A 26468-nucleotide genomic window follows, 5' to 3' on the forward strand; every position below is an offset into this window, starting at 1 on the left:
GAAGGGAGGGATAGAAACGTGCAGGGTGTTAATGGTAGTTCAGCGAGGGGCTGTAACGTGACTGAGGGGCTTATGGGGCAGCCTGTCTTGGGAGGAGGGGTGGTAAAAAGACGTGTTGAAGGGAGAGAAGAGAAATGGCAAAACAGGAATGCAGAGGAGAATCAGTTTCGCTCCTGTTCAAGTGAACAGTTACAGAGCTGTTAGAGTGATCCCAGCTGGCTGAGCCAGCCAGATATAGGCCCTAACTGTGCCTGCATGATGATGTCACACCCTCCATAACAGGCCCTAACTGTGCCTGCATGATGATGTCACACCCTCCATAATAGGCCCTAACTGTGTCTGCAAGATGATGTCACATCCTCCAAAATAGGCCCTAACCGTGCCTGCATGATGATGTCACACCCTCCATAACAGGCCCTAACTGTGCCTGCATGATGATGTCACACCCTCCATAACAGGCCCTAACCGTGTCTGCATGATGATGTCACACCCTCCATAACAGGCCCTAACTGTGCCTGCATGATGATGTCACACCCTCCATAACAGGCCCTAACCGTGTCTGCATGATGATGTCACACCCTCCATAACAGGCCCTAACTGTGTCTGCAAGATGATGTCACACCCTCCAAAATAGGCCCTAACCGTGCCTGATTGATGATGTCACACCCTCCATAATAGGCCCTAACTGTGCCTGCATGATGATGTCACACCCTCCATAACAGGCCCTAACTGTGCCTGTACGATGATGTCACACCCTCCATAACAGGCCCTAACCGTGTCTGCATGATGATGTCACACCCTCCATAATAGGCCCTAACCGTGTCTGCATGATGATGTCACACCCTACATAATAGGCCCTAATCGTGCCTGCATGATGATGTCACACACACCGTATGGACCCTCCTGCCTGCACCACACTGACAGGCCTCTATACATTTGGGAGAAAAAAAAGTTTGAACCTGTGGACTTTCATCTGGATTTCTGCATCAGGCTCTTAAAATGTGACGTAAGAAACGGCAAGTACATTTTCCCTCTCTGCATCTTTACTAAAAACATTCTTTAAATGATCAATGGTATAATACAAAAAATACATAACCGCCTTTTTTAATTGAGTAGTGGAAGCTCCTTTATTGGCAGTGACCTCACCCGAAGGCTTTCTGTAGCTGCTGAGCAGGCCTCAGTGGCAGTCAGGACATATTTTGGTACATTCCTCTATACAGGACTGTTCCAGTTCATGTATATTTTTGGGAAGTTTCGCTTCAATGGCCTGCTTCAAATGATGCCACTGCACTTCAATGAGATTGAGGTCAGGACGCTGACTTGGCCACAAAGCATTTCTTCTGTTTGAGCATCTCTTCTATTGATTTACTCCTATGTTTTGGATCATTGTCATGCTGCATGACAATGACCTGACTTCTCGGGAGTTCAAGATCACAGACGGATGCCCTGACATTCTGCTGTGGAATTTCCTTGGAATTCATTGGTCCCTCGATGACTGCAAGCCGCACAGACCCCAAGGCAGTGAAGCACAACTGCACTGCACAGTGCTACTTCTACCATGCTGCAAAGCCGGGATGAGTTTTTGGGGTCAATGAGCAATATGTCCAGACTTAATTCAGAAACTTCAACTTCTGTTTCTTCTGTCCACAGAAGATGTTCCAGTAATGTAGCGGAACATCCAGGTGATCTTCAGTTAACATGAGACAGGAAGCAATGTTTTATAGGCAGCAGTGGATTCATCCATGGATACCCCCCCATGAACACTACTCACAGACACCTACAGATCCTAAGCTGCCACCCTGGGGCTCTTTGTCCCTGTTTTGTACATTCTATGGTGGCCCTTCCCTTTATCTTGGTTGGACGCCCCCTCCATGTGGAGTAACAATGAAATTCCTGCATCTATAACAAATCAGCTTGACTATGGACTGATGGAGCATCACGTCTTTAGAAATTATTTTGTAATCCTTCCCAGTCTTATTAGCTTCAATTTCTCCTAAAATCCTCTGAAATCTCTTTCAATTGGCCCTTCACTCGAATGGAATTCCGAAGAGCAAGTAACCAAAAGGAAAATCAGATCACCTGACTCCAATTATTGACCTTTCAAGAGGTCATCCTCCTAGAGCGTCTGATACTTTTCCCATCAGTGACCTTTGTTGTGTGAACCATTTGCTCAATACATTTACGGCACCATTAAATGCTGTGCATGATACTTATTAAACAAGACTGTCTTTATTATTATAATGTATCACATTTTACAAGCCATTCATACATAAATATACATAATTCTAATCGTTTCGCAAAATTTTCCTCACGGCTTTCGGTGTCCAAAAAGTGTTGCATCCTTATTTAATAAGATAAAGAAGAAAGGAAATGATGAACCAAAATTCCATATTCTGGTGTATTCATTTTAAATTGAAATTCGCTCTTTCATTAATTCCCATATTGATTCATGGCAGAGGGCACAAATTATTTATCAAATTCACAATTTCCTTGTAATGACTTGCATTCATCAGGAGTTTTTGTGCAGACTAATTCCTTTAACTACAGTTCCCTGAGGACCAAAAAAGTATTACTACAAATAGCCACAAAGCACTTTTTACAACTCAGTGGTGCATTGGACTGAATATCATCTCAGCAAGACAGAGTGGCATGTCTACAGAGCGACAGCAAAGCTGATGACTGAATTAATGCAGCTGTGGTGGTGATCAAGCCATTATTTAATCCAGCTGTAAATTATGTTGGTGAGAAATGAACCCGGGATGACACTAATATATTGAGGTCTATTCCATTTTTCATTTTTATTTAGCTAACTCTTATTCCAGAATCATTGTCTCAACAAACATCAATTCAAACATGCCAATTCCAATTCTCTGAATTCTGACATGAAGACGTGATTCAGTTGCAGCCCCGGGGCTGAAAATGATGACTGACCTCTGCTGGAGATGAATCCTTTTATTTTTGAGTTGACCCAGCCCATCCTGGCTGGTACAGGTCATGTGATAAAGGCATCAAACTCAAACAGACCCTGTGACACTCGCCAGATGTCCATAAGTATACTGTTTACATCTATTAATGACCCTTTGGCACCCTGACGACTGAGACAACCTTCATTAAAGCTCCCTGTAAACAATTTAATTAAAATGAAACCTGAGAAAACTAGAAGGGACTGCAAAAATAATGCAAAAACAAGATGAACAATACTATACTATAGTTAATTGAATAGCAGTTTCAGTTAATATTAATACTTTACTGAATGGCCGAATGAGTGAGTGGATAGCACCAGACTCCCAGGGTGGGTGCTTAATATTCTGTCCTTGATGTGTGTCTGTGTGTGTGCGTGTGTATGTGAATTAGATTTAGATTACATTAAGGGGACCAAATGTCCCCCACAATGTGATAAAAACCCGTTATGTTACGTAAAGGGGACCACTTTTCAGGTCCCCACAAAGATCTGTGAATGCAATCAAAAAATTAAAAATGGCAAAAGACTTGTATTTTGTTTGGTTACTTATGGTTATGGTTAGGGCTGGGTAGGGGTTAAGGTTGTCATAGTTAGTGTTGGGGGGGGGGGGGGGGAGCATGAAAGTTTCTTTCCTGATTTGGGAAGGTTTCCACCCACAGTCCAAAGGCAGGCAGTTAGGGTGACTGATCTCCAAATCACCCTTAGGGTGTGATTTTGGAGTGTCCTATGGTCAGTGGCATTGGAGGAAGTCTGAGGGAGTTCATTGGGGGGAGTAAATTTGCCTCAAGGGGGTGGGGGGGCAATAGTCAATTGCCACTGTTTAGAGTACATTTTCACAACTAAACCTAACCAAAAAAGCATCATCCCCCCTATTTCCAACAGCCCTGCCTGCGCTGGATTGGCAGCTCAGTTTGTGATCAATGCTTCCTACTTTGGTGTCAAGAGACCAATGTATTACTGTAGATGGCAGAGACCCAGTCAGATCTCAGTAACCTAAGACTGACCCATTCTTCAAAGGCCACAAAGATAACCAAACCTGCATGCATGATTTACTATACCGGAGTCACAGAAGCAGCAAAGTCCCATGTGTCATTCAATTAATTTGCAAAGAGTATCATCAATGACGTGCTGTCAAAGACAACACTAAAATCAGGTACAAATATAAAAAAAGCAATTTAACAGATGTACAATAAACCTATTAAGCTACTGATCCAAATTTTAAAAAAAGCAGAAGATTGCTTTTATATTGGAACAAGGAAGGAGATTCTGGTCGTCTCATGTTTGGCTCGCAGTCAAACAGAAGGCTGAGCGACTGATTGATTGTGAAATAATGAGAGCTCTCAGCAGACGAGCCACATTGTCACCGGCTGCTCTCTAATCTCTTTGCCTTTCTGCACCCCATTCATGTTCCTATCGCACGTCAGGCAATTAACCAAGGAATATACTCGCTCAGAGAGAAGGGATATCAAAAATGTACATCAAAGCAGGGAGGGGGGGGGGGGATGTGGCCTGCAGGAGAGACCGAGGGGGGTTTAACAATCCCCTCAACAAATCTGTCAAATAAAAAAAAACTTAAAATAAAGCATCACTGTGCTTCTACATCTATTCATTGAGAATTTCACACGAGGGTATCTCTGAATGAATGTGGGGTGGCGCAGTGATGCAGTGGAACCAGCACCTGAGTCTCTGAACTGGCTCTACACTGCGGAGTTTACATGTTCTCCCTGTGGGGTTTCCGCCAGGTTCTCTGCTTTCACCCCATAGCCCAAGTGCATGTTAAGGTGAACTGGAGTTGCCCAATTGTCCAGAGGTGAGTACGGGGGGGGGGGGGGGGGGGGGGGGGGAGGGGGGGGCGGTCTGTGTGCCCTACAAAAGGTTGGCATTCTAGGTTATTCCCTGCCTCGTACCTGTAACTTTCTGGGATTAGCTACTGACCCCCATGACACAGAAGAAGGACGGACAGGTATCTTATAATGTTCTTTCTGGAGATACCATAAGGTAAAGACTGGTACAAGTCCAAATGAAAAGTAAAGTCCAAGCAAAAATCAATGGCAATTACACTGATAAACTAATTTAGCTGTATTCTTTTTCACAGAAAGAATTAAACAGGGAATCTACACAAGACGCAACTACAAATACACTGAAAGAGATATTCTTTCAAGAATGCATAAAAAACGCCAAATAGACTGAAGATTAATGCTAAATACTTTGCACCAATTATACATGTGAGGGCTCTTTATTTAAGCATCTCATGTGCTGAACGTAGAAAATTTAAAGAGATAACATAAACAGGGTGAGGAATTGCCCACGCATGAGAAGACAGATGTGCTGCGAGTTGCAGAGCCGGATATCAACAACTCAGTGGTAAGATCATGTTTGGTGGGCAGGATGGGTATCATTAATGAAATGAGCATTCCTGGTGGCCGTGAGGTGGGGGGACATGGGAAGTCAGCTGACAGAGCCTGCATGCTACATATTTCGGGTTTTTTTTTCTCACCGTATGTTGGATTCATTCTTCTCAACCAAAGCATGAGTAGACAAACGGCTAATTTCCATTCGTCTTCTATGATAGCGAAATCCCCCTACGGATCTCCCATGCACTCTAAACAGGAACGTCCTTCGAAAAAAGCCTTCTCTTTCTCTATGTCCTATGCCTTGTCATTCAAACCTCCAGCCACACAAGGCTTCCCATATAACGATAATCCTGTATGCCCGAGGCAGGATACGTTGCTACTCAAATTATTATAATTACTTGAATTTTCAAAGCTGTTTTTATCCAGAGTAATGACTGTAATGCACTTTTAGACTTATAGCAACGTGCAGAGCTGGAGAGTCACGAAAGGCCTCAAGGGGGCAGTAGCAGGACCCCCCCCCCCTGGGTCCGGAAGCAGGTTACGTCTGCATTACTTGTTTATGCAGCGTTACCCACTACCCCGTTTGTGTCCCCTGAGGGACTGAGCTGTCATGGAACGCCACTATGGGTCAGATTCATATTCTTCATTTCCCTGAGGGTACAGAAAAGCCCCGACGGATGGCCACCCCAACCGAAGCACCATGGGGGCGAGTTTTAAGCCCTCGCCTGGAAACTCTGCAGCCGCTTGCCCCTGTCAGACGAGGCAGACGCGGTTTACAAACGCCGCTCCATTATGGCTGTCAGCTCCGTTGATAAATGGCAATGCTTTCCAAGGCTCTTTCTTTGTTCTTTTTTCTTTTTTTTTTTTTTTTTTTTGCCCGATTCTTGAGATTTACACACAGCTCACATTATACAAATGACACCCGGCGGGGGCCAGCACGGCTTGCGCTAAGCTAAGTAGCTATGGGTGAACCACCCAGGCGGCAGTGCTGGTGCACAGGTGAGAGCCAACAGCCATGTAAACACACACACATGTACAGTAAAGGACTCAGCACACGCACACACTCACCCTGAGGGTCTGTGGAGATCTGGGTGGAGCCCCTACGATGTCCACTTGGGCCATATCATCGGAGTGAGCGTTCTGCCCGTGGATGAACAAGACGCCTCCGCTGTCAATGACATCCCGCCGCGGTTTCAGCCTCCGCTCCTCGTCCACCTCGAAGTCGGGGTGCGAGACCTCGAATCGCACCTCCTCGTTCCCCGCACAGTCATTGAAGTCCACTGCGGGCAGAGCAGACATAGTAGGCACGTCAAGCACACACGCGGCCCCCAGGGGGTGCTCTCGTCTCCAAACCCTGTATGGAAACTCACGCCGAGGTCCGCAGGAAGGGGGGGGAGGGGGGCGTCAAAAGATTAAATGAAGTATCCCACAAGGTTCTGCCAGGTACATCAAATACATGCAGCTGAACTGGGGCCTCTAAACACTAAACAAGCCATTGCGTGTGTTTGTGTGTGTGTCTGAATGAGCGGTCCCCAAAAAGATATCATTACATGACTCTGTCTGTGTGTCATGTATAGATTACCAAAAAAAAACCTGTTATTTTGATGTGGTGGGGACCATTTTTTGCGGGAAACAACAAAAAAAAATTGTGAATGCAATAAAAAAAAGCCAAAAGTCCTGTATTTTATTTGAGATTTACAATCTTTCCTAATTTTACCTCATGGCTACGTGCCTGGATGGATGGACAGATGGACACCATGGTGTGTTCTGGGCCTCTTAACATACTTCACCCAAAGTTACTGTAATTACTGCACAAGCGAGTTCACACAGCAGGTCCCAAGTGAAGCTGCCACTTGTCTAACAATAATGGCATTTCTCTGACTCACTTCGCTTCATTCCGTTTACTTATTCATCCATCAAATTACTTTATATTCAATTATTAATCAATGCATAGATAAGAGAGAAGACTGACAGAAAAAGGCATTAGAGGCATTGAAGTTCTGAGGCCATTGAGTTTTGCACAGTGCATACTTCTTTTCACTGCGCACATGAAGGACGTGTACTTATTAAATACGCAACAACCACCCATACATGCAACACTGCGGTTACAAACTTTACATTTATATTTTGTTTCTTTGACGAAATTGAAATTAAGATTACAAGCAGCTCTCAAATTATGTAAAACCAACATAAGTGAATCTAGACTTACGCAAAAATATACGATACAATTTACAGAAGCACTAACGCAAAAAGGCGCCATACACCAGTCCATAACTTTACAATTTATTTTTTCATTCGTTTAATATGTTCTTTAGTGCGTATTACTGGTATATATTTGACATGTTTTTTGCTATAGGTTGTCTTCAATTGTATGAGAAGGTAAATCCAGCTTACATAAAATTTGGTTTGTGGAACGGATTACTTACACCAGCCGAGAGTTGCCTTTATTTACGTTTTTAACGTGTAGACATTTTACAGCAGCAGCTGAGGTTCAAACACGCGGTTTAGGTGAACAGGGTCACTAACTTGGCCCTACTGTGGTATCAGGCCAGGGTGGGCCCTGACTTGGGCTCTGTACTTCCTGGGATAGACTCCAGGCCAAGCATGACTCTGTACATGGTAAGAAGGTATGGATGGATGGATGGATGGATGGATGGAATTCCAGTAGAACCCTCATTCTCAAAGATGAAAAAAATAATAATAAAATTCAAAAAAAAAAATTCAAAAATAAATAAATTAATTAATATATATATATATATAATTTAAAAAAAATTACTTTCAAACAGTTCTGTTAAGATATTGCTCATACATTATTATGAAGAATTAACACTTAAAATTGTGTCTGGTACATCGATGGGTAATTTCCAGTGTGACCAAAAGGTGACAAGATTTTTCAATAAATCTGTAGGACATATTGATACAATTTTTACATCACAGTGATAAATATGTATGGAGAAAAATCACACCAGAGAAAATTCATGAAGAGAAATGGAATTTGCCCCCGTATTAGATGACTATACTGCAGTCCCTGGCAGTGTGGCTCACTAAGGGTCTCAGGTAACACACTGCACCTGGTGTGCACTGGTTACGCTTCCAGTAAACCCATTAAAAGGTGCGGCTTGACAGCAACGCTGGCGGCAGGTGACAGATCAGGCACCGATGTCAGTCAGACGTGCACGTAGCTCGACTTCCCCGTCGCTGCTCCCGTGACACCGTGGAACGTGACACTGACAGAGTCGTCACCTGACAGACTCGGCAGAGCTGCCACCGCGCTAACCAGCCCCCCCCCTCCCCCTCTCCCCCCCACATGAGGCAGGCCAGGAAAATTAACTGTAGCATTTATTTTTCCCCCCAGAGTGTGTGCAGAGCTCCATGCAACGCCGCTCTTTATGCAAGGATTTCACCACAGGAAGCATCGTCTCTTGGAAGCTGACACCCTGTATGTCCGCCATTGTGGCTGTCTACTTGTTTTTCCCCCACAATACAGAAATGAAAGCCTGGCGCCCCCCCCCCCCCCCGCCCCACCTTCACAGAATGACAACTTTTAACTGGAACAATTTCTTTTCCATTCATTCTGGAAGACACCTCTCCCCGGAGGGAAGAAACTCTGAAACTCTCCATCATGTGACAGAGATGACAGCTGGGGGGGGAGGGGGGGGTGGCTGAGATTCCTGCCCTCTGCTGGAATCAGTGTACGAGGGTTAGTGGAAAACCAAAATGAGTCCCACATCATTACGGCCCTATTGCCGGAGTCAGGCCCTTGGGGCTATCAAATAGGCTGTCGGAGTGGTGGGGGGGGGGGGGTTGCCCTTCCATTCACCCGGCACACAGTGATGCTTGCCTTACCTCCCTACACCCCCAAACTGCTCCACTTCCTGATCCCAGGGCCTTCTCCGGAAATACAAAGAGAGAAACGGAGCACGGTGTGAAGTTCCTGCTTCACTATAGAGACACGCGAAACTCAATAATCACCATTATTCGGACTTAATTAAATCAACAGTAGTAAGAAAAATCGCTCGGTCTTCAACACGTTTAATCGAATCGAGAGCTACAAAGTGACTAATTAGGACAGCAGTACAGTGGGATTCACGGCTCTACTTCCAGTCGTTCCGACGTTAATTGCTTAATTAAACCGTTATGGTGTGACTTTGTTAGCCAGGAAGGTGTGTGACCCCAGAGAGCACTGAGAATTTCCCCAAACCCTGGTGTGTAAGGCTGTCTGGTGGCAGGTTTCTGCCTTAATATAGGAAATGCCCAGTCATATGTGCATATGGATCTGACTCAGCATGACAAAATACAGTTAATAGTACAGGAAATGGGGGGGGGGGGGGCGGTGGCTCAGCGAGTTAGGACACTGCGCCTGTGATCAGAAGGTTGCTGGTACAAATCCCATGGTGAGCAGAATGATTTCACCACTGGGCTCCTGAGTAAGGCCCTCAATCCCCCAGGTGCACCAGGAGCTGTCTCACCCCTGCTTGTTGAAAAAGCTACATTGCTTTGCACAAGAACATTCGGGAAAAAAAAACCTATAATTTAATCAAGGATAGGATACCAAATTCGTTTTGTTCCATATTATCCCTCCTCCGGTAAAATAAACAACAGATGCACATGCCAAACCATACCTACAGAAACCACACTGTCCAAAATACCAAACTGTACACATAACCCCCTTCCCGCTCTAAATCACGACTTATTACCAATACCTACAATTTATTCTTTATTATTTTTTAGCAAACAAATTTTTCAAAGCATATTCAAAGCTTCCCCACAGTGGCCCAAATTTTAAATCAATATGGTTTTCCTGAGAGCATTTCCCCATATAGAAATCCTCAGCCTTGGTCTCTTTCACAGATGCAAACTCGTGAGAATTAAGGGTTTTTTTAAAAAAAATAAAAGCAGAAACAAGCCAACGAAGAATCAAATCATAACACTTCAGGCAATTTGTAAACAAAAATAGGGCATTTTTTGACGACCCACCCAAATGTGGGCTGGGTGCTGTGTGGGTGTGGGGGGGCTCTGCCTGTGACGGAGAATGACGGGATTATGGCTAGGCATTCAGCATAAATTGCAAGGCACTCAGGCAGTGACAGGAGAGAGGAGCTGAATGCAGAAAACTGAACACAGGCAGGTTTTTCTATGGAGTGCTACACGTGCGTCCGAAACCTGCACGCCAACGGGTTGGTCATGGACAGGAGCTCTGAAATCCATGCTGGGACAGCCCCTCCTGGTCGGCTGTGTCTCAGAACCCATCGGCACGTCCCCAGACTCCAATCTGAGAACCCAGGGTCCCATGTAATGGTCAGCAATCTATCCACAATAGCAGAGGGACGATCGATGCACTCGTTCGTTCATGAAAATGAGCCTCCCGTCCATGCCACTTCATCCTTGCACTTCGTTTATCAATAATAACGCTTCAGACCTGGAACCCTCAAAGTGTCTGCTTTCGTTTTTGAACGGGCATCAATCTCCGAGGCCTCGGTATGAAAGCAGAGCTGCCAACAGTCAACGTCCGAAGCAGGGAAAAGATGTGTGGCCGTGGCCCGCAGTCACATGGTCCACTGGGCCCGCTGAGGTTATTTCAGTCAGGCCCGGCTGAATTCAGGGCCCCATGTGAACAGCGACAGGACCGCCCCCCCCACATCACTGCCTCCCATCTGTGCCTGGGACCTACCTCCAATCCCCAGCCAGCTCCATCTCTGATCCTACATAGAGGTCAGACGAGCGGCAAGATAGATGGACATACCAGGGGTGGCCGTCCTCAGAGCTACATCACTACTCTGAAGTGCCTACATTTAAATTTTTAAAGTGTTTATAATTTCCCACAATTCTCATCACGCACAGACTTCCAGAATTAATGTAACTATTGACCATTTGTACTGACAGGCACACATTCAGTGGCTATCTTCGGCAAAATATGACATCAAAGAGAACAAAATAATTTCATTAAGACCTCCTATTTTGAATTCCAGTCCTGGTTTAAATGGGACCCAAAGCAATCTACAGCTGAAAACGCTGTACAGTCCTTGTCACAGACAGATGGCTGTGAGCAGTGTAAAACAGCCCTGAATTAAGGCATCTTGGGGAAAAAGGGGGACGACGCTCGCCTCAAAACAGGCAGCTGCCCAGTCAAGGTCCCGTGTTTACGACGGTGCGCAGCAACTCGTATAAATCGCTACAGCTGCTTCCTGGACACCGGAGCACTTTAGCTTATTCTGAATGTATCGACCATTAGCGATGCAATTTCGCCCTGACGGCTTAGCGCTCCGCAGATCCGTGCCCGCCCGGCTCAGCGCTCTCCTCCAAGGGCACCGCACTTGCACCGATTCCAAGCGCGAGAAATGCCACAGGCGTGGAACGGTGCGTGGAGGCGTGACCCACAGCGCTCCGCTCCGCTCCACTCCACTCCCGCGCGCCGTCCCGCCCCCTGCGCGCAGGCGGAGCTACACCCGCGAGGAGAAGCGTACCGGACGATGGGACACAGGGCAGGAAATGATCCATTACGTTCCGCTTTGAACTAAGTGGCCATAAATAAGGTTCTGGCGGGCATGCGGCCAGCGCGCCTATGGCCGCGGCGGACTCGGCGAGCATTGGATTGCGGCGCACGTTAGCACAGGTCTCCTCATTAAGCGCACACTGCCGGCTCGGAGCTGCCGCTCTCTTCACGCGGGCAGCCCCCCCTCGCAGACCCTCACGCACATCCCCCGCGTAAATAAAACCGCCGAGGCGACGTCCGCCATCTCACACTGTCACTTCCCTGCCCTCTTTTCTGTAGCCGCTTATTTCTTCCCCTTGTTCCGTATAAACTGCGCCCGTGTTTGGCAGAATTTACACGTCCTCATTTCCATTCCGGCACTTTCATTCCATCGAGAGGGGATGAATTATTCAGGGGGTTCCCATCCCGTGGTGGTCCGTACTCATGACAGCCTGTCTGGGGCGCGTGCGTATGCGCGCATGCGTCCCCGCGTGCCTGGAGATATTCATAACACTGACACAATTGGAGACCGAAGTACTTGTGAAATAGTTGTGTCAAGGGCTAAAATATCCCTTAATGGCCCTATAGTTATAATAAAATCTTCAGTTATGTCACAGTGATTCAGAGTATCTTTCACACTTTCCCGTGACAAATTTTCACACTAATAGTATAGTCTGTTTCTAAATAATCACTTGAATATACATCATTCTATCACATAAATACACTCAGGACCTGTATACATAAAAACAGTAACCTGACATCCTATCATTACAAGTTACAGCCTGCAGGTATATACTTATTTATAAATGTCTCGGGTGGTTCTGGTAAAGTTAGATCAAAGCGCAACATTGCAACACTGGGACAAGTACAAAAAAAATGGGTAATTTCTCTTTATAAATAGGGCCGGATCCAGGCATAGGCAAACTTGGCAGCTGCCTAGGGCAGCAATCGGCACAAGGGGGCCAGGAGAAATGAAAAAAATGTAATGAAAAAATACATATTATATAGATTTATATAATGTATACATTCCTGGCTCCAGCTATAGGCAGAATACGCAGCTGCCTGGGCCCCCGAATCACCTGCGTGGGGGAGGGAGGTGAAACGGTCATCAGCTTCCTTGGTAGCGGGTCTCCCAAGAAAAGCTTTGCTAGGGCCCCAGAAAAGGTAGAGCCAGCAAAGGCCAAGTTGACAGCAAAGTATTATGGGAAAAAGGGGCAAGAAAGGCACTAACCACAATCACAAAGACTGTTTGCACAGAGGTCCAGCAATAGGGAGTGGTGTGGCACTTGGCACTGGAAAGATAGCACTGGATAGATACTGTAGCACTGGAGTCTGCTACAGAAGAGCAGGGCGGGTTTATTGTTTCTGGGGCCAACTCAAAAAGTCACTTCAGCTCACCCTCCAGTTTCATGACTCTCTGTGGCCAACAGGGGGCCCCAAAAGCTCAGGACCCCCACAAACGCATGGTTTCTATGGTGGTGAACACTATCACTGCAGAAGTGCCTTTGTTGGGATCCTCACATTTACACAGCACACAACAAGGCTTCTCCCTCCACTGCTGCTCTTGGGACAAAGTCATAGCGAGCCAGAATATCGATGCCGGTGCCGTTATTCGGAGTGGATGCAGAGGAGGTGAGCCGAGAGGGTCAAGAAGGGAACAGCGTGTAGCGGGGAGGAAACAGTGAGTCTTAGGCGACGCCGAGCTCTGCTAAAGACTCATAGTTCTTGTTGCTAGATCACAAGACTTGTTGTAAAGATCACATGACACCAATGTACTCAACACAAACACGTGCAATTACAGTCAAGCAGGCTTTTTTTGTCATACCACACACAGGTAGTCAGTGACACAAAATAATGCTCCCCCAGGACCACGGTGCAACATACAAGAGCAGTGATGGGGGGGGCGGTTTCCACAGGACTTAGAGTGCAAGAAAAGGACGGTGCAAAACAGGGGGGCTGGACCAGGAGTCAACAGTATGGTGCATTCTGAAAGAAAATTTTAATCAAAATGCAAGTTTTACCACTGACATGGTATTTATGTTTTGCCACAGACACAAACGAGTCCTGCTACAGATACATTTGTCCGTGTTCAGATACAGGTTGACAATCCCAGTCTGGAGACAAAGGTTTATACTCACTGTGCAACAGAGGCCGTGTCTAAATTCACACTTGACGCGTGCACACTTATCTGATACATCAAACCAAGAAGATAAGAGCAGAAGATCGGGATCAATGGGGTCCCGACATCCCCCGCAGCCGCCGGTAGCTGGCAGTACAGCCAGTGAGGGGCTCATGAGCCGAGCAGTGAAAGGCCTCCAGAGGCCACTGAGATCAATGAAGAAATCAGTACAGGATAAAGAAAAAGGAGAACCGCTACCCTTCACAACAGTCAGCAAAATTAAATAAGGCTCCCTCCTCTGCACTAGCAACAGCGAGTGGCACTGGGAGGCAGCGCTGAGTTGATTTTGGGGGGGGGGGGGATCAAAAGGACCCACTCTTATTCGAATGCCCAGTGAAAATGTGTCCGCCCACTCGAGGCTGAATGTGAAGTCACCCCATGAACAGCCCTATTTTCCCCCCATTACAGCCTACTTATGCTCCCATTAACAGCCGCGCTGATGTCAGGACCCCCCCGTCAGGGAGGGTGGTGTTAGCGGCGTAGTGGCACTCCACGCTCTGATGTCTGTCCTTCCAGGTGACAATGGGAGAGCCTTCTCCTAAGAAGTTGCTTTGAGTTTAAGTAGCACCGCACAACATGGATTAGGCCAGCTAAATCCCCTCTGAGAGGATTCTGATGGTTCTGCAGATTTCCTCTCTATAACACACTCCTCAAGAGCCTTAAGCTCATCGCACATGCATGCCTGCTACTCTGCAGTGGAGAAGTACAGGGGGGAGGGGAGACAGCTTCCTAATGTGTGAGGCCATTCAATTTACCTGTAAAGGGCAGAATACTGGGAAGGGCAGACCTGCTCTGGGAAACTGCCTTTGCTCATCACACCACGAGGGATGATTTCTTACACTTAAAGTGGACTTTAACAAGAGCGAAGACTATAAGCTGCAGGTGTGTGGTAGATCAGGTAAGTCATGGTGGTCTCAGTATCCTATACTATTAAGCACAGTAACCTATACTATTATGCACAGTAACCTATACTATTAAGGTATGAGTAGGGTTGCCACTTACAATCTGAAGAAATATGGTCGCCGCCCTGTCCCACAGGTCCATTACGATACAATTTGCTGAGCAAGGGGGTCCTGATGGTAAAATTTGCTGAGTATTGGTTCAAAACAGAATGCAGCATTTCATTGTCCAGTATGGGATGATCTCATAGAATATGGGATGAGTGGCAACTTTAGGTAAGACTACAATCAAAGGCACCTCCGTCTAGTGGCAGGGATGCTTTGATTACTTTCACTTGTGGCTCCTTAATTTGGCTCCTTAACCATCGCTTGCTTATCCTTACGCTGCTTTGACTGTCTGCTTCGTGTTCCTTGTAGGCCTCGGCATCGAGGACGTGGCCTCCCGTCACTCACCGGCGAGGGGGCATTCCGAGGGCCGCTTCTGAAAGCGATTCCGAGCCTGCGCGGACGTGACGGGTTAAGGAACTGTCAGGGCCAGGCTACGCTATCGCACGGTGTCCAGCCGGCCCGCCTCGCGTTACACTCGCTGAAAAGGAGCACCTGTCATCTTCACAAAGTACAGTGATTGCGGGGGGCCTCTACCTTCCCCGCCCTCAACATTAGCTCCCTGCCTGTCGGCCGCAGCGGCCGGCCCTCCTCTCAGCCAGCGCCGCAGGCCTCCAGGCCATTAGACCCGGGCTTTACTCCTGGGATGGGGGGCGGAGTTCTTACCTTCTCATCTCCCCTGATTGGTCTGCTGACCATCAGGAGATTCACGTCCCAATCAAGCGGAGACACCTGTTGCTGAGCAGTCCCACACAGAGAGTGAAAGCTTAACAATGCAGAGTGCCCCATGCGATTAAAAAGGAACGAGAAGCAGGCAAAGATAAAGTTAATTTTTCATCCACAGCACAGTATTCGCGTGAGCAAATTTCTCAGTCGCGCGGCGCTAAGGATGGAAATGACGCATCGAAAAGACAGATGAGTCCACTTGGAGAAAAATGCCTCAGCAGCTACACACGGCTATGATGACATCATTATCATTTAGGGTTAAGGGTCGGGGCGTCGCATCTGCAGGCCCTCTGCCCACATGATGGAATCGTCCAATTCTGCCAGACACCACTTCAGAAGCTCTGCCTTCACTACAGCAGATGCGCGACCTCAGCACAGTAATGTTACCAAAATGCGACCGCATCAGGCATGCCTCGCACGGACACCTGCTAGCCCATGCATGACCAGCAGCATGTCATTAGCGCCTGCCTCAGAGATCATCAGGAGTTCAACTGGCTGAAACGGAATACGCAGAGCCGGTGTCACAGGGCCGCTGACCAACATGAAAGCTGATTGGCTCCCAGAGTGCCCCCTCCCCTGTCACACACTAAATCGAAACATATCATTGGCTAATGATAAGGTTGATCCATCTTTATGAATTATGGTCCTTCTTATGCCCCCCCCCCCCCCCCCCCACCACCACCACCACCTTAAAAATCCTTGAATCGCTGCTGACTGGCCATTACGAGATGTGAGATGAGACAAAGGCCCACTTGGCAATCGGGCAGTTTGCAGGGAATGCATGTACGCAGCTCATAGCATGCTAAGCGGCTAAGGGTTAGCGGCACCAAGGCTGCTGGCTCCACACTCAGCGGAGACCCCGCTGTAGTACTCTCAAGAGGGCTACTTCAGTGAAATTGCTCCAGTAAAATACATTACTGCATAAATGGGTATGAATCCCCAAGTCGCTTCAGATGGAAAAACTGTCAGATAAGCAATGAAATAACAATCCTGCATGTGAATTATAAATCCTTGCTTTCGCCGTTATTATTAATAACCTGTTGACAGTCTGACAGACCGTTAAACCATACAGGAAGAAAGGGAAAAAGGAGTTTATCGATGTAGAAGACAGTTTTACACTTAAGCCACTTCGAAAAACTGAGTAGGAATGAAAAGCTTCATTGGCATTCAGGGAATGGATGTTCAGAGAGCATTAGCTGCCGTTGTCATTGTGCCAGGCCTTTGGCCAGGCGCTGGGTCCCAGCACGTTCATGTTTAATGCATGGGCGAGTTCCTCTACCATGCCGCCACACCGCCTCTCCCCCCGGCAGAACCCCGGAGAGGCGACGAAACTTAACCATAAGTAACCAAACAAAATACACGACTTTTGGCATTTATAGATTTTTCGATTGTAGTCACGGATTTTTATAAAATTGAGTTTTCCCTTGTGATGACTGAAAAAATGTCAAAACGTCAAAATAACATTATGGGGACATTTGGTGCCCACAATGTAATCTATTACACACACACAAACACAAGCACGTTGAGCTAATCACAGTGTAATTAAATCAAACTTCTTTCAGAGCTAAAATGAACCAATTTGATGTTGTAGTTAAAGAATCATAATACTACAATTTTAATACTCTCGAAAAAGCTTTGGAGCATGTTTGTATTTTCTGTACAAACACAATATTGATGAAGACATGTTTTGACAGCAGGGGGTGGACAGATATAAATGCCTTGGTTAAACAGAGACCAGCACTTTACCAAGTGAGAGACAGTCAACCAAATGAGTAATGCAGAAGAATCATTTGCTGAACAGGATCTACTGGCCAACACTCACCGGAGTGAGTGTCCAATCAGACACTATTGTGCATGCCGTTTGCATTCATGGCAAACCTGCCACTGAGAGTTTATTTTTTATTAGCCACTTACCATGCTCGGTGTATTTTGGTTACATTTTCTGATCCCTGTTATAGCCGAACCAAACGGTGTCACATTTGCAAAATGCTTCAGGTATTTATAGAGCCTGAGTGTTTCAATCAGTGCTGCCTCTCATCCCTGACCCAGAATATTCCAGGGCTAGTTTTGAATAATTGGTGGACTTGACTGCTTTTTGCATGTCATTCATGCTTTGGTTTGGCAGGTGCTTGTAAATCAGAGTTCAATCCGGTCCTCAGGTACCCAGAGTCGGTCCATGTTTTTGCTCCCTCCCAATGTGTGCTGTCTGTGCCAATAGCTGGCAACCGAAACAGCCCACTACAATGGAGGAGGTGAATGAATGTCTATTGCGTGCAATCTGTGTAGAGCACAAATGAAGACTGAAAGCAACACTGGGAGATCATCTCCAAGCAGAAGATACAGCCTCCGTGTGGCGTCTTCTGATACACAATTACCCCATGGATAAGACCATTGAATCAATGTCAGAATGGTTTTGATACAAGAGTAACAGATACAGGACCAATCAGGAATGAAAGCGACGTCAAGAGCACCAATACAACCAACCAGGCAAGAGGGTCAGTCCACTGAATTGAACACCGAGAACCAGTCAAGAGAGTGACATGACACATACGATTTATAAGTGTCTTAACATTCTTGGATTTGAGTGTGTGTGAGCAATAGAGTACTGTATATGGTCCTCTTCAAAATTAGCCTTCAACCTGCTGATTAGAAATGCTTGTCAGGGAAGGAAACATGGAAATGGTAAGAGGTGGAAAATGAAGTGCTTTCATTTCAGCATGAGACAGGTGTGAAGCTATACGAGCAAAATAATCACCTGTTCTGTTTTCGTTCCGGGCTGACCTTCTGGAAGAACACTCATATGGGCTGAGGTTATCACGGGGGTTATGAAGAATTTTTATTGCCCCTCATTGCAAATCAAGTCCATCACTTCATTCCGAAATTCCCTCCAGGTGACAAGAGCTGCTATTTGGAAAAAGGATAATACTATTCTCTGAAACGCCATCAATTCAGCATTTGAGGATGTGACTCATTGAGCTGTACCTTCATTATTGTTCAGGCAATTCTGATGTTGACCATTTCATTCCTGATGCACGCTTGGCAAATGAAACTGCTAATGCTGGAACCACGGTCAGCAGGCTACTGGTGCCATCTCACACCCGGGGCATAGTGTCACTTCACGGTGACTTAGGTGTGCCTGCAAGCTCCTTACAGCCGAGCAGGAAGAAAGCACGGCTAAAACACCGTCATTTTTCGCCCCAACCGTGTCACATCAGGCTGCAGAGGAGAGCTCCAGGGAACATAAACAGGCTCATGTTGCGCCAGGAAGGATAAAGGGCCAGTTCCCTCCAATCACTCCACAGTGAAACATCTACTGTCGGCCAGGCTGCAGGGACGTGGCCGGAATGGCAGTGAATGTGGCTCTTCTCCAAGTTTGTTACTTTACTCCAAGCTGTCCTCAACCACCGCAGAAGACTGCATCGCCACAGAACACTTAGCAAAGCCTGCACCAAAGATCCTGTTTGCAGTCTAAAGCCAACATTTTACTTTTTGCGTTTGAAAATTTTGACTTTACTGGGCCGGTAGTCAGAGTGAAATGGCCTTTGTTTATGTTTGAAATAGTTTCTCCTTATTCTAGAAGACAAATCAGAATCGCAGGTGTGTCCGTGAGTGCGGCGGCCGCTTGGAACATAAGCGGCAGTCTCCGTGGTTACAGAGCCGAACTTCCACCTGATCAGCATCAACCAGTCTGTTATATTATTCAACCGTCTGGCTGCACTTTGAGAAAGAGCAAAGATCGGCCAGCTCAAAACTTCAGGGATGCTCACAAGTCAAGAATGAAAAACAAACATCTTCTAGACGCTAGACCCACATTCCACTTCCTCCTTGAGCATGACAAGATGGGATGGAAAATGAGCACACCACCATAACATAAGATGGGGGGGAAATCTAGATCTTGATGGACACAGAATTGGAGCTTGAATCCACAAACTCCTTCAAAAGTTAGCTTTCCTTTTATGCTTTATAAAGTGTTTCATAAGAGTACAAGTGATTGACTGAATTGATACTTAAAAGTTGTCATTAATTCAAGAATTAAAAAATTAAGTGACAAGTTGAATGTTAGTCCTCGGCATCAATGCGGCAGAAAAAAGCCAAGAAAACCAGACAGCATGTGCAAAAAGGAGGCCCTGTGAGGTGTGTCTGTTCGCCACTTTTTCACAGCAGGGGTGTTGCGGAGTGACTCGGTCCGCCAGGCTACCAGGTTAAAAGGAAGCTTTGGACCTCCTCATTCCCAGCACCGGCAGTAATGACTGATGATGGACAATCTCCCCCGCATCCTCCCCCCGCCCCGGTTCCCCCGTCCTCAAAGCTTGATGAATGTGCGTTCGCAAGAGAGTATCCTCTTCTGGAAGTATCTGCGGTGAACTATAACTCGCCCCTCTACAGAAGATCGAATTCAGGCGAGGCGAGCGGGGATGTGGGATATGAGATAAACTGCCAGGTATAAAATACTTCCGCTAACCTGTGACACCAAAATGGCCGCCTCATTTCACTACCGTCCTTTTTCTCTGCCGGGACCGTATCTATGTGTGTGAGCAGAATAAAGGTACACAAGTGTGCTTCAGAATGAAACCCTTGAAGAAAGTACGGAGGTGTGATACATGACAGCATTCATCCACAACTCTACTTAACTCATTTAAAGTGTTTATTTTTTAAATTTCAGTCCCAGTTCCCCTTATTCTCATACAATATATACAGCAACATATTTACAAACAGAATTCAAGTATTTCTTGGTACCATTTTAAGGGCAAACCCCAAATGCATAGTGACATTGTGCAATTGGCCAATTACAGATACAAAATCTCCAAACGCAACAGATAATAAAGAAACCAGACAGAGTCTCTTTCTTGAACGCAAACCAATTAAATGCAAAAATGATTGAGAGGAAAAAAGCCATTTTACCTTTGCTATAATGAATTACAAAACAACAGGCGAAGAACTTTGGATGTAATTATATGCTTGGCATTTAAAAATCAATGCATACCCTAGTGAGAAGAAGAATATATTAAATAGTGTTCTTAATGGCGACTCAGAGGAGACTTGAGTTTCAAATACACACACACACACACACACACACCCATGTAGGGTAAACATATCCTTATGGGGACCGCTCATTAATTTCAATGGGAAAAATGCTAACGCTAACTATGACAACCTTAACCCCTACCCTGCCCTAACCATACCCATAAGTAACCTAACAAAATACAAGAGTTTTTGCATTTTTAGTTTTTTCATAGCAGTCACCGATTTTATAAAATAGAGTTTTCCCTTATGGGGCCCAGGAAACCGGTCCCCATAAGGGAAAAAAAATGGATATTTATCACGTTATGGGGACATTATGTCCCCATAGGGATAGGTAAACCCGCTCACACACACACACACACACACACACACAGAACATTCAGCTCATACACATTCTGCAGTCCCCCATAATACCATGGGAAAGAAGCCGTCTGGAAAAACAGGATTCCTTGCTTTGCAAACACTTCAAGGGCCATTCAAGTCCGTTAGAGAGCTGTCATAAATCCACAGGGAATGGCCAGGCCAAAGCCTCACCCTGATGGTCACTCACGATAACATGACCAAAACAGCAGCCAGACATCAAGAAAATCCATTCCTGATGCACCGGGATCAACATTCCCCACACAGAGAGAGGGGCTCACCGTGAGAATGCATAAAGAGTCTCGGCATTTTCAATTTATAGAAAATAAATCACTCCTCCTGTGTAAACCGCACTTTGATTAATGAGACACTTTACTTCCTGTATTTGGGATTCTTACGCTGTCAGAATTCATGCCATGGCCATGGACTGAGTTTATACATTTGGAAACAAGAAAATCAAAGTAGTAAAATGCGGAGGTACTTTTTGATGCGTAAATTACTGTTCACATTTTATTGACTTTTTAATGCAACCCTTTGTCATAAAAATTTGTATCCAGGTGGGGAGACATGGGCAAGAAACCCCCTGGACAAAGATGACGGATCATGAGCAAGGGGGGGGGCTCGAGGCCCAAAAGAACCAGAAAATAATGGTTCTAGGAGGTTCTTGTGCCTTTTCATCAGGAGCAGACTGCACCCACATGACCAGAAACAACTGACATACAGACCACACACAATGTCATCAAGAAAATGATCTGTTTGTATTTCCAGGAGTCTGGAAATTCTTTGTGAATCATGCATCGAAACTGATAAACAGAATCTGAGAAAAATGACGGAGTATTAAAAATTAAATTATGGCTAAAATGAACATCTCATTAGCACATATCAGTTGCACACTCTACATCAATGTGATCCACAGATGAATATGTACTGTACCATTGCCTATACTGTGCTGATAGTCGATAATTGCAAAATGCAAGGTTGAGCATTTTGGTATCCTAATGCTAGTTTGATCTTCCAATGAATATCATGAATATAAAACACTAAGTCACGCAAACTTAGCTGGCACAGAACATGTCTTTACTAGATGTTGCAGATGAAATTCTCCACAAAGCTCATTTTCAGCTCAGCAGCAAGTGAGCGTCCTTGTCAAGCCCATGTGATTACAGGATCCCGATGCCAAAGTCAGTCTCTCTTTCTTAATAGCAGGTTTCTTGCCAGCCCTCCCTCAGTACGAAAATCTCGTAGGGTTCTGATCTTTTAATAGCCAAAGGAACCATTTGGCACCAGTTCTTCAAATACATCAATAGCTCCAGAAAAAAAAGCATACATTTCCTTCCATGCAAAAATGACTATTGCATTAGACATTTTAATATATAAAAAATAAATGATACAGTTGTTGTCGCTGGAGTCAGACTGGACAATGTGAGACAGTGAGATCCCTTTCCCAGCTGCCTGGCTATTCTTCTTGCATCTGGGAAATAAGTGGAAGCTGTCGAAACGAGTGCCTTGCTGTCAGTCCATAATAATATTAAAATATGAGTACACAGCATTATTTTAGCTACAAATGCATAATGATGTTATTTTACAGGCAGTGGGAGCTATGCATTACAATTAGCAACTTTGCTTATATTAATTTCTTTCAAATAATCGGAAGATTTCACTAACTTACCAAGTTTAATAATCGAGTGAAGGTCACTTTTATGTTTGTTCATTTCAAGCAATCTAAAATACAATATGTCTCATATAATTTTGCTCAAATCAGAGCAAGGGTTCAAAGTGTATTAGGAATGTGTAAGCGACATTATTTCATATCCAGGTGATTATTTGTATGTCACTGTTAAAGGTGTAATGCAAATTTCATGGTTAAAGTAATATATAACGTCATGTCAAGAGGAAAATCTTTACATGTAAAATGTTGCTACTGCATACTGCAGTTAAAACACATTTTAACTGATTATTGATTGAAGTGCTGGTACAATTTATTCAGAATCACTAGAAATCAGCTCTTGCTGTGACTGTCTACTAGAAAAGCAGTTATTGAAAATGTGCAAATGGATTAAATCACTCCCTTTTTGAGAAACATTACAATGGCACAAAGTAAACATTTTAAGATTTGGAGGAAACACCTAAACTTGGTGTAACTTTTCTAATTCTTTTCCAATCTCATGCTAATATTGTAAAGTTCAGTGGTGAATGTTTCAGTGGGTTAGAATGGACCTGTGATCAGAAGGTTGCTGACTCAAATTCCAGAGCTGGCAGAGTGATTTTTCAAGGCCTTTAACTCCTAATTGCTCCGGTCATTGACAGACCTTACTTTCTGTCTGATACAGTACATAAATAACATGTAAAATTCAGGTATGAGGGCATGACAGGGGCCATAATTCATTAAGAGGGGCCAACGTTACCATCGGCCAATTATGTGTTTTGAGCTGGTGAGTGGCAGGGGAAGGGCATTCTGGGGACCAATCGGTTTTCAGCTCCTACACACCCCTAGTAAAATTTAAATGCACCCAGCTGCATAGGAATGGGACCAGACTACTTGGTGAAACCCTGGTCTCATCACCCGTCAACTTTCCACCCTAGCAAGAGTGTTTTAAGTGCTCCGATCCATCACTGCTTAGAATTAAGGAAATTATTTTCCACATATTTTATCCTGCCGTAGCATTCAGGCTCATCGCTTGTTCCCAGAAATTACGCATATAACTGGACAGGCGCTCCCTGGGGACGAATGACTAAATGAGTGATGAAAGGGTGGTGATGTTCAGTGAAAGACTGATCTGTAAAAGGGACCTATTCCCCCCCCCCCACACACACACAATTTCAGGTAATTTCCACCCAGGCCAATGCAGCAGCCGCCGCATTGAGAAAATCACTGAAGAGGTGAGGTACATAAGGGACCGGGAGCTGTTCCCTGGGGTGGGGGGACCTCAGTAAGGAGGCCACAATCTTTCAGCAGATGAAATACGGGGTTAGAGCAGTGCCAGTCAATGCTCATGCGAGGCCCTAGGCAAGCTCCTTTACCACCAACCCCCCCCCGAACCCACTTTGCCCCCCGCTTGCACGCACAGAGCTCTCATTCCGCAAGGTGCACCTCAACCTCTAGGTGAGAGACCTGCCAAGGCCGTATCGCTATGGCAGTGGAATCTCCCACGGCAACCGGGCCGTTCAAAGCACTATAGAACGAGGGCTGAGGAATGCAGTAGAATTCTACACAGTGTTGTATTTTATTGGTGGGGAGGCGGGGGGGGGGGCAAACAAAAAAAAGAGAAGAATTGTAAAAGAATGCTTGGGATTGCCGAGCCCACTGGCATATTGATCAGCGTTCAAGAGAAGCGGAAACAGAACGTTAGCGGCTCATTTGCAAGTTTACAGTATTGTCTCACGACTCTCTGGAATGAACTTCCAAGAGTTCTTGGACAACAAGAGCCCACGGGGAGACGACTTTGCTGGCGAGCACAGAGTAACGCAACACACGAGCCAGAGCGCAGACCTCATCCCTCTCATGGCAGGAGACAGCAGAAAGTCTCACAGCTCATGATGGCGGCGCATAAGGTCTGGGAAGCAACGCGAAGCCATGAGGCCCAGGGTATGAAAACAGCACAGCCGGCAGCATTGAGCAAAGGTACTCGAAGCCCTTGGGGGGACGACCATTAATGACTCACCTAGGAGACATTTTGCAACCAGCAGCAGCTCAATTCTTTGTTTTAACAGCTAGATATCGACTGCTGCGCTTAGGTCAAGCGCACACCCTCTGGGGCACGGTGCCACTTCCCCTTGTTAGCTTACGCTAACGCCTTGAATCCATGACCATGTCAGCACGCGTGTCACCTCCGGCACTTTGTCCCACCCCCTCACCCCCTCCCAATGCATTGTGGGTCGCGGCGTCGGGGGCTGTTTGCTCGCCACACTCGCTCCTGGCGCGGCATGCCCACGGATTCTTGGTTCTCACCCTCTGATTTAATTTGAGAATTGGGAAGCGCACTGCACTGGCATCAGAGAACACGGACCAAAAGAGAACCGCAGGCTTATTAAATTTTAATAATTCTCTCCAGGCCGGCTCCCCCCTCCACAGTAATTGCTTTGTGTACTTCCCCTGTGGGGAACCCATACTTGTTTGCTATCAGCAAAGCTACGATGTCACAGGCAGAGAGCCCAATTTCCTCCCCCCCCCCCCCCCCCACAGCACAAACCTAAATATTTTCCCTGAATACATACATGCACATATATATATATATATGCACAACGTACTAGAGGTGTCTCGTGCTTGAAACAGAACTGCTCTTCCACACCACCTAGCTACATCCATCACTGGGAATTCACTGTTTTATCATTATGATTATTGATCAAATGGAAACTGGCATCAATACCGAGTATAAACTGCGCCCGACCGCCCCGAAACTGCAGCCTTCACACGCGGAAAAGGCAATACAGTTGTACGGTTTAAAGATATCCTTTGCCTGGTCCCTCTGCTCCAGAATGTTCAGCTTTGAAGTGCTGGCGTGGGCACGGGCAATGGGCAGCCTGCACGCACACGGCACTGAAAGGATCTCTGTGTACCCGCCGAGGACTCAGAGGAAGGCCGAGGGGGACAGGGAGGGCGGGAGGAAAGTCTGCAGCCCGACAGTGGCACACTGTCTGTGTGTGGATCATGTTTAAATTATCCCGTGGGGACCAAATGTTCCCCACAATGTAATAAAAATCTGTTATTTTGAGTTTGTGGGGACCATTTTTCAGATCCCCGCAAAGATCTGTGAGTGCAATCAAAAAAGTAAAAATGCCAAAAGTCTTGGTTAGGGTTAGGGCTGGGTAGGGGTTAGGGTTGTCATGTTGGGATTAGAGTTTTCCTCATAGAAATTAATAGAGTCCCCACAAAGATATAAGTAAGGGGGGGGGGGTGCAGGAATACAGTTAGAGTGGTAGAAACTAGACTGCCTGTCTGGGGGACACAGTGTCAGTAAGACAGCTCACCTGTATCACCTAAGTAAAGCGCATTCATATCCTGGTAAAGGGCACAAATTTGGTAGCATTTTAATTGAAAGAACCACATTCTCATTTCCAAGGTGATTCTATACTTTTACAGCTTGTTTATATAACAAATGCTTTTATCCAAAGTGATGTACAATTTGTAGAGAAAGCAGGGTCTGGCAGTCTCTGGAGCATTTGGGGGTTAAGGCCCCTGCTCAGGGGCCCAACGGTGCCAACTCTGGGACTTGAACCGGCGACCTTCCGATCGCAGCCACACACCAGCCCCATCGAGGTCAGTTCTTGTGTCTTTTAATATGCTTACGCTGCAGATTTTTGAAGAGCATTTAGCCTTCTCCTTTGACCTGCCTCTCAAGGCCGGCGTCAGAATGAGAGGCGTTTCACCGCCTGATGGTGCTGTGCCTTC

The 26468-nt window shown here is 45.9% G+C and overlaps 1 protein-coding gene across 1 annotated transcript in view; it reads right to left on the minus strand.

The window, feature by feature from the left end:
* cdh13 (cadherin 13, H-cadherin (heart)) overlaps positions 1-26468 on the minus strand; it is a 327823-nt gene that overhangs the window by 199779 nt on the left and 101576 nt on the right. The window contains exon 3 of the mRNA XM_072698600.1: positions 6385-6596. Coding sequence (XP_072554701.1) covers positions 6385-6596 — 212 coding nt within the window. The remainder of the gene's footprint in view (positions 1-6384; positions 6597-26468) is intronic.

This window comes from Paramormyrops kingsleyae, chromosome 13 (genome assembly GCF_048594095.1).
Source record: "Paramormyrops kingsleyae isolate MSU_618 chromosome 13, PKINGS_0.4, whole genome shotgun sequence".
NCBI lineage: Eukaryota > Metazoa > Chordata > Actinopteri > Osteoglossiformes > Mormyridae > Paramormyrops > Paramormyrops kingsleyae.